The sequence below is a fragment of the Mirounga angustirostris genome, unplaced genomic scaffold (genome assembly GCF_029215605.1).
Source record: "Mirounga angustirostris isolate CCGP_5_RB_7025 unplaced genomic scaffold, mMirAng1.0.hap1 SCAF_14, whole genome shotgun sequence".
Classification (NCBI taxonomy): Eukaryota; Metazoa; Chordata; class Mammalia; order Carnivora; family Phocidae; genus Mirounga; species Mirounga angustirostris.
Window position 1 is genome coordinate 82906298 of NW_026991722.1, and position 16395 is coordinate 82922692.

The 16395-nt window shown below is 43.5% G+C and overlaps 1 protein-coding gene across 6 annotated transcripts in view; it reads left to right on the forward strand.

Moving 5' to 3' along the window:
- Positions 1-245: 245 nt before the first annotated feature.
- Positions 246-16395, forward strand: part of RNF10 (ring finger protein 10) — a 129883-nt gene continuing 113733 nt past the window's right edge. For all 6 annotated transcript variants that reach the window (XR_010407433.1, XM_054510485.2, XM_064578500.1 and 3 more), the window contains exons 1-2: positions 246-854; positions 13102-13298. Coding sequence is in view for 5 of the 6 variants with exons in the window: in XM_054510485.2 (XP_054366460.1) it covers positions 698-854; positions 13102-13298 (354 nt within the window). In the remaining variant the exon portion in view is untranslated. The remainder of the gene's footprint in view (positions 855-13101; positions 13299-16395) is intronic.

Consider the following 16395-nt stretch of genomic DNA (forward strand, 5'->3'; position numbering starts at 1 on the left):
TGTTTGGATCCGTTATTAGTAGTGGTGCATATTATATTATTATGCACATTATTAGCGTACTAAAAATAAAACCTGAACTACAAGTCCCATCATGCTTTCAAAGGCTGGCGTGGTGGTGAGGGGGTGGGGGGCGCCGAGAACCACTGGGACCGGATGTAGATAGAAAACTACATTTCCCAGAGGGCGGCACTCTCACATGGCCACTATATATATAGTCCATCCGGGTTCTTCGAGATGCTGTTTGGCGACTCGTCGCCATTCCCGGAGCACCTCGGCCTCGGCCTAGAGGCGAGTGTCGGTCGCTGTGTCGGAGACACCTGTCCCCGACACCAAGACAGCCAGCCCTCTCCGCTGCCCCGCGGCGGGAGAGCGTGTCCGGCCGGCCGGCGGGGCTCGCGCACCCTCCCTCGCCTCCCCTTCCCCCGCAGCCTCCGCCCCGCCAGGCCCGGCCCGGACCTCCGAGCCCCGGCCTCCTCCTCCTTTTTCTCTGTCACCACCGCCGCCGCCGGGCTCCACAGCCCCACCCGCCGCTTCTCTTTACAGTTTGAGAAGCTGAAGAAGGAAACAGGGAAAAATGTCGCCATGAAGGCCGAGAACCGCTGCCGCCGCCGACCCCCGCCGGCCCCGAACGCCATGAGCCTGGGTCCCCGCCGCGCCCGCTCCGCTCCGACCGCCGCCGCCGCCGAGGCCCCCGTTGATGCCGCAGAGCTCCCCCAGCGCCGCCGCCACCGCTTCCGACATGGACAAGAACAGCGGCTCCAGCAGCTCCTCCGCCTCTTCGGGCAGCAGCAAAGGGCAACAGCCGCCCCGCTCCGCGTCGGCGGGGCCGGCCGGCGAGTCTAAACCCAAGAGCGGTAAGGGCGGGCTCCCACGGGGCTGGGCGGGAGGGGGTGCGACTGCCCCGGAGGCTGGGGAGGATCCTCGCTCTGGTGTCTGCTGGGTCATCCAGGGACAGCTCCTTTTTCTACTATGGTTTCCTACCTTTCTCCCATATTTCCGTGGCTCCCATTATTTAAAAATTAACACTTAATGAGCACTGTGCAGAGTGGTTTACGTGAATCCTTGCATTAACCTTGCATTAATACTCGAAACAGATTGGTGAAGTAGGTGCTATTCTTATCCCCATTTTGCAGATGAGGAAACCGAGGTTCAGAAAAGGTAAGGTCACCCAGCCAGTATGTGCCTCACGGCCCGCCTTAAGACCTGGTTTGTCTGACTCACCAGTCCAAGCTCCTAAACCACCAAGTTGTGCTACCCTGTAATGTTGAATTAGCATTGGGTAGTGTTCAAGTTTAAACAGGGGAGGGTGGGGCCCAAGGATTTTTCAGACTCAAATTTCATATTTAATAACCTGGTCCCAGATCCATCCCTCTGTTGAAGAGGACTCGTCCTCGAATGGCTTTGTTCACTGTGGAGTAGTGGTTAAGAGCATGGGCTCTGATTCAGTCTTTTTAGATGGCCTTGAGCCTTCGAATTTCTTTTTCTGTAAATGTGCAGATAATAAAAATTAAATAAATTAACTTAGGAAGCAAATCAACTAAGAGCTTAGAAGAATACCTGACACCTATTATGCACCAAATACACATCATGCCTATTTCTCTGTGGTAGGTTAGAGTCCTTTCACAGGGAATATTTTGTCAATTTTGTAGTCATGCCTCTCAGTATTATGACCATTATGGTGATGATAGCTACCATTTATTGAGGGCTTACCATGTGCCAGGGAGTGGGCTAGGTTTATACTTCTGTTATCTGTACTCCAGTTATTAACCTATCCAGTAAGGTGGAATTGTTCATTTCTTTTTTTTTTTTTAAGATTTTATTTATTTATTTGAGAGAGAGAGCACATGAGATGGGGGAGGGCCAGAGGGAGAAGCAGACTCCCTGCTTAGCAGGGAGCCCAATGCGGGACTCGATCCAGGGACTCCAGGATCATGACCTGAGCCGAAGGCAGTCGCTTAACCAACTGAGCCACCCAGGCGCCCGGAATTGTTCATTTCTAAAGAAGGAAAAAGCCGAGAGGCCAGGAGTTTAGGAGTTGGCAGAGTCTGGAATTGAATATTCTTCTTACTTCAAAACCTATGTACAAATCTCTGCTATTTTGTGCTGTGATTATATTAGCAGTAATAGGAAGATGTTTTCAGTGGAAGCGGAGATGTGTGGCAGACAGGTGAACATTTGAAGTCCCCAAATGTGGAGGTCCAGTTTAAAACTTTTTAAGATTTAAAAACTATAAGGCTTAAAAACAAAAAGAAAAAAACAACTGTAAGGCTGACTTGTTCAGAATTAATCTATTGGATATAGCAAACTTGTTTACCTGGAATGCGGAGTACTTCTAGAAATTGGTTATAGAATTCCAGGTGGAGGGTAGTTGTCTTGATAATAAATGAATGCTTTAAATATCTAAGCAGAGATTAGTGTGGACTTTCTCGGGCAGTATTATGTAGATTAATTTGGGAGTTTTGCACATGTGTAGCTTTATCACAGATCCCTCTAGAGATAGAGGGTAGTCAGCGCTCTTGGCCAGTGTTGGAACTGCTGGTTTAGTGTGGTCTGAATATTTTTCAGGGTAGTTGATAAATAACTACTTTTGCACTCTATTCCCAGATATAAAGTTAAAGATGGTGATTTTCTAGCTATCTGAATTGTCAACTGGTTTTTCTGGGCTCCCCTTTAAGCCACTGACATAAAATAATGAGTCTCTTGCCATAAATGCCTTCAGTTTATTCTGTAATGAGGCGGTAGTTAAAGTTTGTGACAATCCAAACAAGAAAACTGAGGTATTTTAAAACATTTTACTCATTTTGTCCCTGACTTTGAATATGTTTATTAGGACTAACTCTGATTACCCAAGAGGTTGATAGAGAATTCTGTTGTAGTTTGACCAAGAAAATATTTGTCAGTGTTAATGTTTCAGATAGACTTGTATATAATATTTATTGTTGGGTTCATTTTGACTAAAGTGCTTTTTTAATGACAAATACTATAAAATGTTCTTAAAACACTTGTTCACCTTCTTAATTGAAAGCTTCTGAGGAAGGAAGTAAAAACTCCTGTAAAGGATTTTTTTTTTTTTTAAGATTTTATTTATTTATTTGTTCTTAGAATTACATCTTAGCCCTACTGGAACAAAGCTGTAGGAATATATCCATGGGATCCAGTCATGATCCCATGACCCTGGGATCATGACCTGAGCTGAAGGCAGACGGTTAACAACTGAGCCACCCAGGCGCCCCTCTTGTAAAGGATTTTTTGCTAAGTTTTAAGAAATATACAGTGTGCCCCCTGGTAGCATTAGGTTTTGTTTAGTATGTTAGAAAGCTTGTGCATGTTTGCCATTGCCAGTGCCTACTTTTCTGGTTACTGGTATGTACCCTTAGCAAATAGGAAGGATAGATTTGTAGCTAAATACAGAGTTGATAGCCATAATCCACTGCACGCATTTAGGAACAGACCAAAGGCAGAATAAGTAGATATTAAAAATGGCTTAGGAAATGCTGGATATTGGTTAACTTTTAAGGTGGAACTGAAGGGTAGCATATGCTACCTTAAGAACATTACAGCTAGCTAAGACCATGGCAGATATCATTTAGGACCTCTTATACAGTGATTCTGGAGGGCTGCTCTAACAAAACAGTAGGCTTAAATTCAGCGTAATTCCATGAGAGGTTTCTGTAGTATTTCAGAAGCTGACCCAACACTTCATGTACTAGATTCTGCTGGCAACTGTTGAAAGGACCTCTTGAGTTTCAGAATCCTGGGTTGAAGAAAGAAAAGGGAGGGTAAGGTGAAAATACATAACTTGCCTTCTTTTGTCAAAGTAACAGGAACAAGGATTGTTCAGATTTAAATATTTAATTCCCCTTTCCTCTCCTTTCCCTACCTCATGTGAGAAAAAGACCCTCTTCTATGTTCTAAACTGCATGTCAGAAATGGTCCTTTGCTTCCTAGTTACATGTTTAATATACTTGAGTCTTTGTTCCTGCAGTTGGCTTAAGTTCACGCACGCAGGAAATAGGTAAATTTGGCTCCTGAGATTTACTTGATCTTTGCTTTGCTTTGGCTAATTGCTTCAGACATTCACATAACATTCCTTTTCTTGGATATATTCCTACAGCTTTGTTCCAGTAGGGCTAAGATGTAATTCTAAGAACACTAACAGTGAGTAGCCCAGGAATATAGCCCAGAGGAGACAGGTGGTTTAGGGTTTGGGAAAAGTCATTTAGAAAAAGCAAAGAAAGTAAAAAGAGGCAAGAGAGGCTAAGCAGTTTATGGACAAACAATGGACCCTGGCCCAGAACCAGGCTCTTGCCCCATTCCCCTGGGCGGGGAATGGTACTACCATGGAGGTTAAGGGAAGGTCAGGTATTTTGAAGCAGTTATTTTGAGGTTGGTGATATGAAGCACTATCCTGACATACTTCCTCTTATTCCGGTACCAGGAGCCAGGTTACTAGTGGTAATCTGCCTTGAAGAATGCTTCTGAGTTGTAAATGGACCTGGAGGTTTTGATGGCTTTGAAAATTGAGGTGACTTGAACCTTTAATAAAAATCACTTAGAGAAGTTACAAGAATTTCTGGGCCTGTTGGCTGGAGTCCTTGGTTTATATGGCTTTGTTGGAAGTCTAGGGGGTGCTTTTGACAGGAGTGATTTAGATATATTAATAGTCTTCCAAATAATAATGGCAACTTTGTGCCAACCACTGTGGTAGACGTTTATAGAAGTTTTCTCTTAATCTTCATGGCCCTATGAGAGGCATGGTAGAGGATAAGCCTCATATCATGGACAAGAAAACTAAGGCTTTAGAGGGGGGTGAGAGTGATTTGTTCAAGTGAATTCTTTTTTTTTTTTAGAGAGAGGAGTGAGGGCTGGGGGGAGGGGCAGAAGGAGAGAGAGAATCTTAAGTGGGCTCCATGCCTGGCATGGCTCGATCACGCCCCTGAGATCATGACCTGAGCTGAAATCAGGAGTTCGATGCTTAACTGACTGAGCCATGCAGGTGCCCCTCAAGTGAATTCTTAAGAAGTCCTAGGCAGGGGGCCTGGGTGGCTTAGTCAGTTAAGTGCCTTCGGCTCAGGTCATGATCCCAGAGTCCTGGGATCAAGCCCCAGGGTCCTGAGCAGGGAGCCCGATTCTCCCTCTCCCTTTGCTGCTCCCCCTGCTTGTGTTCTCTGTCTCTGTCAAATAAATATATGTGCTGCCGAAGTGAGCACTCTGTCAAATAAATAAATAAAATCTTAAAAAAAAAGTCCTAGGCAATATTTATAAATTGCCCTTTGTATAAATTCACTTAACAGGCGGGTACCTTGGCACGTGTCATTCTTGATACCATCTCTCTCTTCCTTTCGTTCAGAATTACTAATTTCAGGGGTGCCTGGGTGGCTCAGTCATTGGGCGTCTGCCTTCAGCTCGGGTTGTGATCCCAGGGTCCAGGGATTGAGCCCTACATTGGGCTCCCTGCTCTGCAGGAAGCCTCCTTCTCTCCCCCTGCTTGTGTTCCCTCTCTAGCTGTGTCTTTCTTTGTCAAATAAATAAAATCTTAAAAAAAAAAAAAAAGAATTACTAATTTCAGCTGGATTCAATTTGTTGTCAGTTATTTCTATAGTGAGGCCCTATGTTGCCCCTCCAGAGGTGCTTGTCAACTACTCTGAGTGATGGGTAAGCAACTTGCTTGTGATTACAGCATGAATCAGCAGCAGAAACTTCCTGGCTGGTATTCTGACCTCTAGGTTGTGCCACCTGTTAGAACTAAAGCTAGAAATGTCGATGAAGCCAAATTATTTAACTGAAAAACTTGTGGCCTTTAATTTAGAAAGGGGGGAAAGACTGAGATGTGTTATTTGGTAGAGACTTTTCTGTTAGGGAGATGTGGAAGAACTGAGACACTGGATTAAGTTTCCAAGTCTCTTGTTGACTCTGTGATCCCGAGTTCTGGATTTGAGCCATTTTACTAATATAATGGTCTTGTCCATTTTGAAATGTGTCTTGACAGTAGTTCTTGGCAGTTGTTCTCAGCTCTGGCTTGTGCATCAGAAGTTCCTGAGGCTCTTTTTTAAAAATAGGGATGTGTGGAGCTCTTACTTAGGGATTCTTTCTGATTCTTTAGGTCTGGGTTGGGTCCTCGGACCCTGGCGTCCAGTTTTAAAAATCTGCGAGTGATTCTTCTGTGTAGCCACGATTGAGAACCACCACTTGGAAATTTAAAACTTGCAGCAGAGAATATGTTTCTGCTAGGAACTTGACTTTTTTTTCTGCTTTCCAAAATCTGATTCAGATCAACTTCATTGCTATCTCCTTTCAGAGAAAGGAGGACAGATTCTACCCCCACGTTATTCACATGTGTGTACTGGCAAGTTGTCTACAAGACATCCCAAAAACAGTACTCTGAATTTTATCTCTGGGTCACAGGCCTGACTGTACCTTCAATCTTTAGCTGCCTGTTGCCTGGGTCTAGAGATAAGAGCCAGCCTCTCACTTTAGATAGCTAACTTCATACCCTTAGGCAAGTGGAAGACAAGATGGAGTTGATTTTAGCAACCAAAATTGTGGATCCATATGTGGTCAGTTTTGTAACCTGTTTTAGAAATGAGCAGTTCCCTGTCCATCAGAAAGCAGTTCTGTAAATGTGATGAAACTGTTTCCTTGCCTGTGTGGTAATAAGTGAAGAAATGAAAATAGAACTTTCTTGGGGCGCCTGGGTGGCTCAGTTGGTTGGGCGACTGCCTTCGGCTCAGGTCATGATCCTGGAGTCCCTGGATCGAGTCCCGCATCGGGCTCCCTGCTCGGCAGGGAGTCTGCTTCTCCCTCTGACCCTCCCCACTCTCATGTGCTCTCTCTCATTCTCTCTCTCTCAAATAAATAAATAAAATCTTTAAAAAAAAAAAAGAAAAGAAAATAGAACTTTCTTGTTCAAATGTAGAATCTGGCTTTACCTGAATCTATGCAAACTGTTAGGTGCTTGTCTTGAAAGTATTAGGGTCAAATGCAGTATCATCCCAAACTGTCTTAGGTAATGAGGTTTGGGGAATCCATGTTTTCCGTATATACCTGTTTTCGTAAGACCTCATTTGTTTTCATGGTAAAGTTAGCTTGCATTTTATCCCTCTGAATTTTCTACTTATTTGAAATCTTATTATCAACTCCATAGGTAAGAACATTTGTAAGAGATCTGAAGCTTCGCTTTCTGTTACCAGTGATGCTGTGTTGGACAATAACTGTGGCTGACTGAAGTAGTAGGTAAAAGTGTAGTTCTTAAGTTGTAGCTTCAGGTTAAACTCTGGTCACTTTCCCTATCTGGGATTTAAAGGTGACTGGTAGGGGTAAACCTAGCCTGGCAGAGTTTCTGTGACCCATCTGTTCTCTTTCTGCATTGCTGCCGTCTCCCGTAACTGTTAGCTCGACTCCCAGGTTATGGTTTGGTCAGGTTTGGAGAGGATGGCATTAACTCATTTATCCCATGTTGGTGACAAAGTAAGTGTGAAGTGGTTGCTTTCAAAATTCAGACTCTCATTTTATCAGCTCACGTTTCCTTTTTTTCTTTGAGGATACGCTTCATCTTGGATTTACTTAGTCTGCTATAAGATAAGCTGGTCATCTTATCTAGAAATAATTTTTTCTAGGTACTTAATAGTTTTAAAAATTACCCAGAAGATAAAATTACCCAAACGATAAGTATACAGAACTTTTTGTATACTTACGTCAGAATCTTAGAGGGTGAGGCCTGAGCATAGGAATCCCTTAAAAGCTCATCTGGGTGATGCCTTCAAACTGGCAGAATTGAGAACCACTCGATTAGGTAAAAATGAAGCTGCATTTCCCAGAGTTAACTGTCTTAACAGCCTGCTGCATTGCCTTTCCAGACCTGTTTCTTTCTTCCTTTTTCTTTTTTTTAAGATTTTATTTATTTGTCAGAGAAAGCACACAAGCAGGGGGAGCGGCAGGCAGAGGGAGATGGAGAAGCAGGCACCCTGCTCTGCAGGGAGCCCGATGTGGAACTCATCCCAGGACCCCGGGATCATGACTTGAGCCTAAGGCAGACGCTTAACTGGCTGAGCCACCCAGGCGCTCCTCCAGACCTGTTTCTATGAGTTATATTTATATATACACAAACACACACATATATGTGTCCCTAGAAAAAAATTTTTTAATTAAGTTTTTACTTTTAATTCCAGTATAGTTAACAGTGTTATATTAGTTTCAGGTGTATAATATCGTGATTCAATAATTGTATCCATTACTCAGTGCTCACCATGGTATAAGTGTACTCTTTAATCCCCTTCACCTATTTCACCCCCCCCCCCACCTCCCCTTTGGTCATCATCAGTTTGTGTGCCTTAGGTAAGAATCTGTTTCTTGGTGTGTGTGTGTGTCTTTATTTTTCTATGAATTATATGTATTTATATATATATATATATTTTTTTTTAAGATTTTATTTATTTATTTGAGACAGAGAGAATGAGAGAGAGAGAGCACATGAGAGGGGGGAGGGCCAGAGGGAGAAGCAGACTCCCTGCCGAGCAGGGAGCCCAACGCGGGACTCGATCCCGGGACTCCAGGATCACGACCTGAGCCGAAGGCAGTCGCTTAACCAACTGAGCCACCCAGGCGCCCTGTTTTATTTTTTTTTTAAGATTTTATTTATTTATTTGAGACAGAGAGAATGAGAGAGAGAGAGCACATGAGAGGGGGGAGGGCCAGAGGGAGAAGCAGACTCCCTGCCAAGCAGGGAGTCCGATGCGGGACTCGATCCAGGGACTCCAGGATCATGACCTGAGCCGAAGGCAGTCGCCCAACCAACTGAGCCACCCAGGCGCCCTATAGATATATATTTTTAAAGATTTTATTTATTTATTTGACACACAGAGAGAACACAAGCAGGAGGAGCAGCAAAGGGAGGGGGAGAAGCAGGCTCCCTGCTAAGCAGGGAGCCCAGTGCGGGGCTCAGTCCCAGGACCCCGGGATCATGACCTGAGCCGAAGGCAGACGCTTAACCATCTGAGCCACCCAGGCGCCCGAATTCTATATTTTTAACATAAACAGGATTAAGCTATTTTGGGGGGAAAAACTTTGTAGTTTCTGAAGCTCATGGCGGAATCCTCTTGGCTTTGTAAACTACCATCCCCTTAAGGTTTGAGCCTCTAAGCCTAATGCGTTTATTCATTAAAAGTCTCCCAACTTCCATTCTAAGTTTCTGCTTAAATGAAAGCCATTAAATTAGTATGCAGGCTTGATTTGGTCAGATTTCCATGTTGAAATAAGACAACATGAAGTGATTATAGACAAATCCAAGACAGGATGGAAATCTTTTTTAAAATAAATTTTATTCTGGGGGCACCTGGGTGGCTCAGTTGGTTAAGTGTCTGCCTTCAGCCCAGGTCATGATCCCAGGGTGCTGGGACAGAGTCCCACATCAGGCTCCCTGCTCAGTGGGGAGTCTGCTTCTCCCTCTCCCTCTGCCCCTCCCCACTGCTTTCTCTCTCTCTCTCTCATGCTCTCTCAAATAAAACCTTTAAAAAAATAAATTTCATTCTGAGATTAAAAAAAAAGACAACATGGAATGGGCGAAGGGACAAGAAAGATAAAGTAGTGTTTTTTTTTTTTTTTTGTCCAAAGACTAATTTGGGTACCTCTTCCACATTTAGTTATTTAGATATATATGGTTCTCAGGTTTCATTTTCCTTTTTTTTTTTTTTTTTTTTTTAAGCCAGGTAACCTTGGCACATTTTAAATGTGTCTTGTCAGGATTCTTTTTTCAATTTGGGACAAAATATGCACTTAAGCCCCCAAGTAGAAAATATGGGGAAAAGAATACAAACAAGTGCTCTTTACACAAAATACAAATGGTCAATAGATTGAAAAAGTATTTGTTGCTACTTGTCAGAGAAAATAAAATTTAAAACAAGAATTTTGACCCTTCAGTTTAACAAAGTTTATTTCAACTCTGCATTGTCAATAATGTAGTGACCTAAACTTTCTCTTTTACAGTGTTGTTAGAGTATAAATAAGTAGGTATAATGGCTCTAGAAAGCAACTTGAGAATGCATAAAAGGTTTTTTTTTTTTTAAAGATTTTATTTATTTGATAGAGACACAGGGAGAGAGGGAACACAAGCAGGAGGAGTGGAAGAGGGAGAAGCAGGCCTCCTGTGGAGCAGGGAGCCCGATGTGGGGCTCGATCCCAGGACCCTGGGATCATGACCTGAGCCGAAGGCAGATGCCCAAGGACTGTGCCACCCAGGCGCCCCTGCATAAAATGTTTTAATGATCATACTTAATCTGCTGATTTCGTTTTGAGAATTTTTTTTTTTTTAATATTTTATTTGACAGAGCCTGAGAGAACACAAGCAGGGGGAGTGGCAGAGGGAGAGGGAGAAGCAGACTCACTCCGCTCTGAGCAGGGAGCCTGATGTGAGGCTCCATCTGGGGATCCACGGGGCTCGACCCCAGAACCCTGGGATCATGACCTGAACCGAAGGCAGACGCTTAACCCTCTGAGCTGCCCAGGCGTCCCTCATTCTGAGAATTTGACATAATCATACACACAGTCCTCTATAAAAGCGACTCGCAATGCTAACTAGCAAAAAACTAGAAACCACCTAAATATATAGCAGTAGGAGATTGGTTATATTCTATTATAAGCATATGGTAGACAATGCAGCCATGAATCATGCTTTGAAGACTAGAGATGCATGAAAATGCTCATGGAGTAATAGAAGACAGTATATTTTGTATGTCATTTTGTGGAAGATGTGACAAGTGTATAAAATGGAGAGTGAAAGGAAATTATGCACTGTGTGTAAGTTGGTATATGGATAGTGGCAAATTTAAATTCTTCCAGATTTCAAAATTGAACATATATTCTTACAACTGGAGATAAAAAAAAAGCAAAAAATATATTTAAAAAATTTTTTTTTCAGATTTTATTTTAGAGAGAGGTAGAGAGTGTGAGCAGGGGGAGGGGCAAAGGGAGAAGGAGAGAGAATCTCAAGCACACTCTGTACTGAGCACAGAGCCTGGCGCAGGGCTCAGTCTTACAACCCTGAGATCATGACCTGAGCTGAAACCAAGAGTCAGTCGGTCACTTAACTTACTGAGCCACCGAGGCGCTCCAAGAAATTTTTTTTTTTTTTTTAAAGATTTTATTTATTTATTTGGCACAGAGAGAGAGCGCACAAGTAGGCAGAGTGGCAGGCAGAGGCAGAGGGAGAAGCAGGCCTCCCGCAGAGCAGGGAGTCCGACGCGGGGCTCGATCCCAGGACTCCAGGATCATGACCCGAGCCGAAGGCAGCTGCCCAACTGACTGAGCCACCCAGGCACCCCAGAAATATTTTTTAAAAGGATATGACTCATGGGGCGCCTGGGTGGCTCAGTCGGTTAAGCGACTGCCTTCAGCTCAGGTCATGATCCCAGGGTCCTGGGATCGAGCCCCGCATCAGGCTCCCTGCTCGGCGGGAAGCCTGCTTCTCCCTCTGCCCCTCACCCTGCTTGTCTTCCCTCTCTCGCTGTGTCTGTCAAATAAATAAATAAAATCTTTAAAAAAAAATTAAAAAAAAAAAAGGATATGACTCATGCTGATTTAATATGTTCTTAGAACTCAGCTTCTTTTGTTTTGTCAATTTAATGGCTTCTCCGTTTGAGGTCTAGTGTATATGTAAATATTGTTTTGCTTTTATGCCTCTTGAATGTACCTGCCAGGGCCTAGGTCAAGCCTTTGCACTATAGAATCTAGCTATGTTGTAGTAATTTAAGAAGAAGAATGTCTTCTATCCTGCTTCCAGATAAAATACTTTTCCCTAATACAGATAGGCTGTTCTCTTTTTCTTTTTTTTTTTTTTAGTTAAAAAAAATTTCTTTTGGGGCGCCTGGGTGGCTCAGTCGCTGAGTGTCTGCCTTCGGCTCAGGTTGTGATCCCAGGGTCCTGGGATTGAGCCCACATGGGGCTCTCTGCTCAGCGGGAAGCCTGCTTCTTCCTCTCCCACTCCCCCTGCTTGTGTTCCCTCTCTCGCTGTGTGTCTCTCTGTCCGAAAAAAAAAAAAAATATATATATATATATATATATAAAAAATATACCAAAAAAATATGTATATAAATTTTTTCTGAAGTAGGGTCCATGCCCAACGTAGGGCTCCGGAACTTAGGACCCTGAGGTCAAGAGTTGTGTGCTGTATGGACTGAGCCAGCCAGGTGCCCCAGGCTGTTCCCTTTTCTATCACTTCATTTAAATAGACTTTAATAAGAGCAGTGGTTAAACCCTGTAAAAAAGGGAGACATTGTGATCGAAGAATCTATGTAGTTTCATCTGCATTTGTATCCCTCCTGAAGGAGGGACCCTTTAGGCTTTGTCATTTAAAAAGCAGAAGTAGGGACACCTGGGTGGGTCAGTTGGTTAAGCGCCTGCCTTTGGCTCAGGTCATGATCCGGGGTCCTGGGATGGAGCCCTGCATTGGGCTCCCTGCTCAGTGGGGAGTCTGCTTCTCCCTCTCCCCCTGCTCGTGCTTGCTTGCGGGCTCTGTCTCTCTCTCTCTCTCAAATAAATAAATAAAATCTTTAAAAAAAATTTTAAAAAGCAGAAGTAAAAACCACCTTACTATGAGATGTCTTGCCCAAAGTTCTTGTCCAAACCCAGATTTCTTAGAGGCTGGTAGGGCCTATTTACCTTTATTTTTAAAGATTTTATTTTCTTAAAACTCTGAGATCAAGAATCGCAGGCTCTCCTGACTGAGCCAGCCAGGCACCCCTGTTGTTTATTTTTTAAAAGATTTTACTTTTTTTTTTTTTTTTTTAAGATTTTATTTATTTATTTGAGAGAGAGAGAACACATGAGAGGGGATAGGGTCAGAGGACGAAGCAGACTCCCTGCCGAGCAGGGAGCCCGATGCAGGACTCGATCCAGGGTCTCCAGGATCATGACCTGAGCCAAAGGCAGTCGCTCAACCAACTGAGCCACTCAGGCGCCCCAAAGATTTTACTTTTTTAGGTAGTGTCCACCTGATGGGGATGCTTGAACCTACAGCCCCGAGGTCAAGCATTGCATGCTCTTCCAGCTGATCGGCCAGGAGCCCTGTGTATCATTTCTTAACTAATTCTTCACATTTCTTGCTTTCAGATGGAAAGAACTCAAGTGGATCCAAGCGTTTTAATCGCAAACGTGAACCTTCCTATCCCAAAAATGAAAATTTTAGCAACCAGGCCCGTCGCTCCAATTCACAGAAAAGCAAAACTTTTAACAAGATGCCTCCACAGAGGGGTGGTGGCAGCAGCAAAGTCTTTAGCTCTTCTTTTAATGGTGGAAGACGAGATGAGGTATGGAATTTAAGAATGGTCTTTCTAGAATAAGAAGCAAGAGCTCTGATCCCCTCCCCCCCCAGTTTATCATTAGTTGGGGAGGAGGGGAGAAACAGATGGAAGAGTAAATAACTAAAGCAGTGTTGAATAGGTGAGGATTTAACTAGGTTTGGAACTTTGCCTCCTTTCTTCCCTTGAAAGTTATGAAAATTTCCTTGGAGGAAGAAGACATCATAATCCTGGATTGTGAGAAATTATAGCAAATTTGGGGTACCTTACTTTGTATAGTCCTTCTGTCATCACTCCTGAATTAGAGGTACCTCTTGAATATTTAGGTAATAAAGTGACTTCAATTAATTAATGACATTTGCCCTATAGTATCTAGCAGAATGCAAGATGCTATATCCTTAGTCCCAGGTACTCTGATTTTAGGAGTTTCTTAGGTACCTTTTGTACAAGGGGGTTCATTGTAACATTGTTGGTAGTTGCAAAATCTAGGAAACAACCTAAATTAGCAAGGGGCTGGTTAAATTATCTTTCTTTTTGAATGTTCCATACGTTGTAACCATTATAGAATAAGACAGATTTAATGTACTTATGAAAGAATTCATTCATTCATTCACCAAAAATTTAGTTCTCCTCTACTGTGTAACAAATACCATTCAGTTTGGAATACAGTACTGAGTGGAATACAGTACTGAGTGGAATATTGTCCCTCAGGAGCTTATATTCTAGTTTAGGGAGACAATAAAAATGATTACACAGTTGACTCTTGAACAACACAGGTTTGAACTGCATGGGTCCACTTATGTGGATTTTTTTTTTTTAATACAGTACTGTAAATGTGTTTTGACTTTTTTTTTTTTTTTTTTAAGATTTCATTTATTGAGGGGCGCCTGGGTGGCTCAGTGGTTAAGCGTCTGCCTTCAGCTCAGGTCATGGTCCCAGGGTCCTGGGATCGAGCCCTGCATCGGGCTCCCTGCTCAGCGGGAAGCCTGCTTCTCCCTCTCCCACTCCCCCTGCTTGTGTTCCTGCTCTTGCTATCTCTCTTTCTGAAATAAATAAATAAAATCTTTTAAAAAAAAAGAGATTTCATTTATTGAGAGAGTGTGTGAGGAGGAGGAGGGGCAGACGGAGAGAGAATCTTACGCAGACTCCACGCTGAGCATGGAGCCTGACATGGGGCTTGATCCCATGACCCTGGGATCATGACCTGAGCTGAAATCAAGAGTCAGACGCTTAACCAACCAAGCCACCCAGGTGTCCCTGTTTTGATTTTCTTAATAACATTTCCTTTTCTCTAGTTTTATTGTAAAAATAACGGTGTATAATACCTATAACATAAAACACGTGTTGAGTGTTTATGTTACTGATAAGGCTTCCAGTCAACAGTAGGTTATTAGCAGTTAAGTTTTTTTGGGAGTCAGCAGTCATACATGGGTTTTTGATTGTGCAGGGGGTCAGTGCTCCTAATGCCTGCATTGTTCAAGAGTCATCTGTATAATAAATCCAAAGGTAAGTGCTTACTGAATTAGCGAAAAGTAGACTAAGAGTTAGGGATAGAGAGTAACAATACAGTTTATTTTTTATTTTTTTAAAGATTTTATTTATTTGAGAGAGAGCGAGAGAGAGCATGCATGAGTGTGTGGGAGGGTGGCAGTGGGAGAGGGAGAAGCAGACTCCCCGCGGAGCAGGGAGCCCGATGTGGGGCTCGATCCCAGGACCCTGGGATCATGACCTGAGCCAAAGGCAGATGCTTAACAGCTGAGCCGCCCAGGCTCCCCAAGGGTACAGTTTTAGAAGGTGCCTAAGGAAAGCTGCTCTGAGAAGGTGAAGTATGAGTAGAGTCCTGAATGAAGCAAGGGAGCACACCATACAATTTTGAGGAAGAGTATCTTAGCCAGAAGGAATAACAAAGTGCACAAGCAGCAAGGGATCAGAGGTGGTAATGTTTTTGGTTTGTTTGAGGTAAACAAGTAGGCTACACTGGGAGGAGGAGGAGGAGGAGGAGGAGGAGGAGGAGGAGGGAATGAAGCTAAAGAATGGGAAAGAGGGGTCAGATCATGTGGGGCCTTGCAGGACTTTGGCTTTTGTTCAGAGAGATGGGAAGCTGTTGGGGGTTTAAGAAGAGAAGTACTATAATCTGACCTGGAGTTTTAAAGCGAAGAGTGGAACCAGGGAGGTTAGTTAGGAGGCTGTTAAGATTTCTGGTGAGAGTGATGGAAGCTTTGAAACAGTGATAGCTGGTGAGAGGCATGCCCACTGGGGTGATATATGAAGGTAGAGCCAACATGACTTTCTTAATACGTTAGATATGGGGTCTGAGCAGAGAAATGAATGACTTTGAAAAAATGAATGTTTTTGGCAGGAGCTCAATTCAGATACCATATGCACAAGTGTGGAAGATTTTCAGAGAAGTACAGGGTTTGGGGGTGGAGGGGAGGGAAGGGGAGTTGAGATAAAGAACTTCATTTTGGAAATATATTTGCGTGAAGATGTTTACTGGATTTCTAAGAGATAGGCAGTCAATGGGATCTGGAGTTAGAGGAGGAGGCCCGGGCTAGAGCTGGGTATCTGTACGCATTTGGTGTTTGCAACTGTGGAACTAAGTGGGATCATTAAGGAGTAGTGCTGCAGAAAGGGAATAGATTTAAGGACTGAGGCCCGAGTCAGGATCATGAGGCATCAGCAAAAAGGGAGAAAGCCATTTGGAGAAAGTGGTTAGTTTTGCCCTCTGCCGGTAGGCAGAAAATTAGGACTGAAAGTGGACCAGTAGATTTCATAATGGGAAGGTAGGTTGTTGGCCTTGAGCTGCTTTGGTGGAGTGGTGAGGACAGAAACCTGATTGGCATAGATTTAGAGAGAATGGAAGAATGGGAGGAAGAAACAGCAAGTTCAGACAGTACTTTCTGGTGGCTTTGCTCTAAAGGGGAGCAGAGAGGTGAGGCAGTAGCTTGAGGGAGTATGAAGTCGAGAGGTTTTAAAGTTAGAGAAATTAACAGCATATCTCTGGTAATGGGATTGTCCTGTGAGGGGGCAAACATGATGCAGAGGAAAGGGGGAGGATTGCTGGAATAGTGTCCTTGAGTCCTTGAGGAGTTGGGATCTTGTGTAC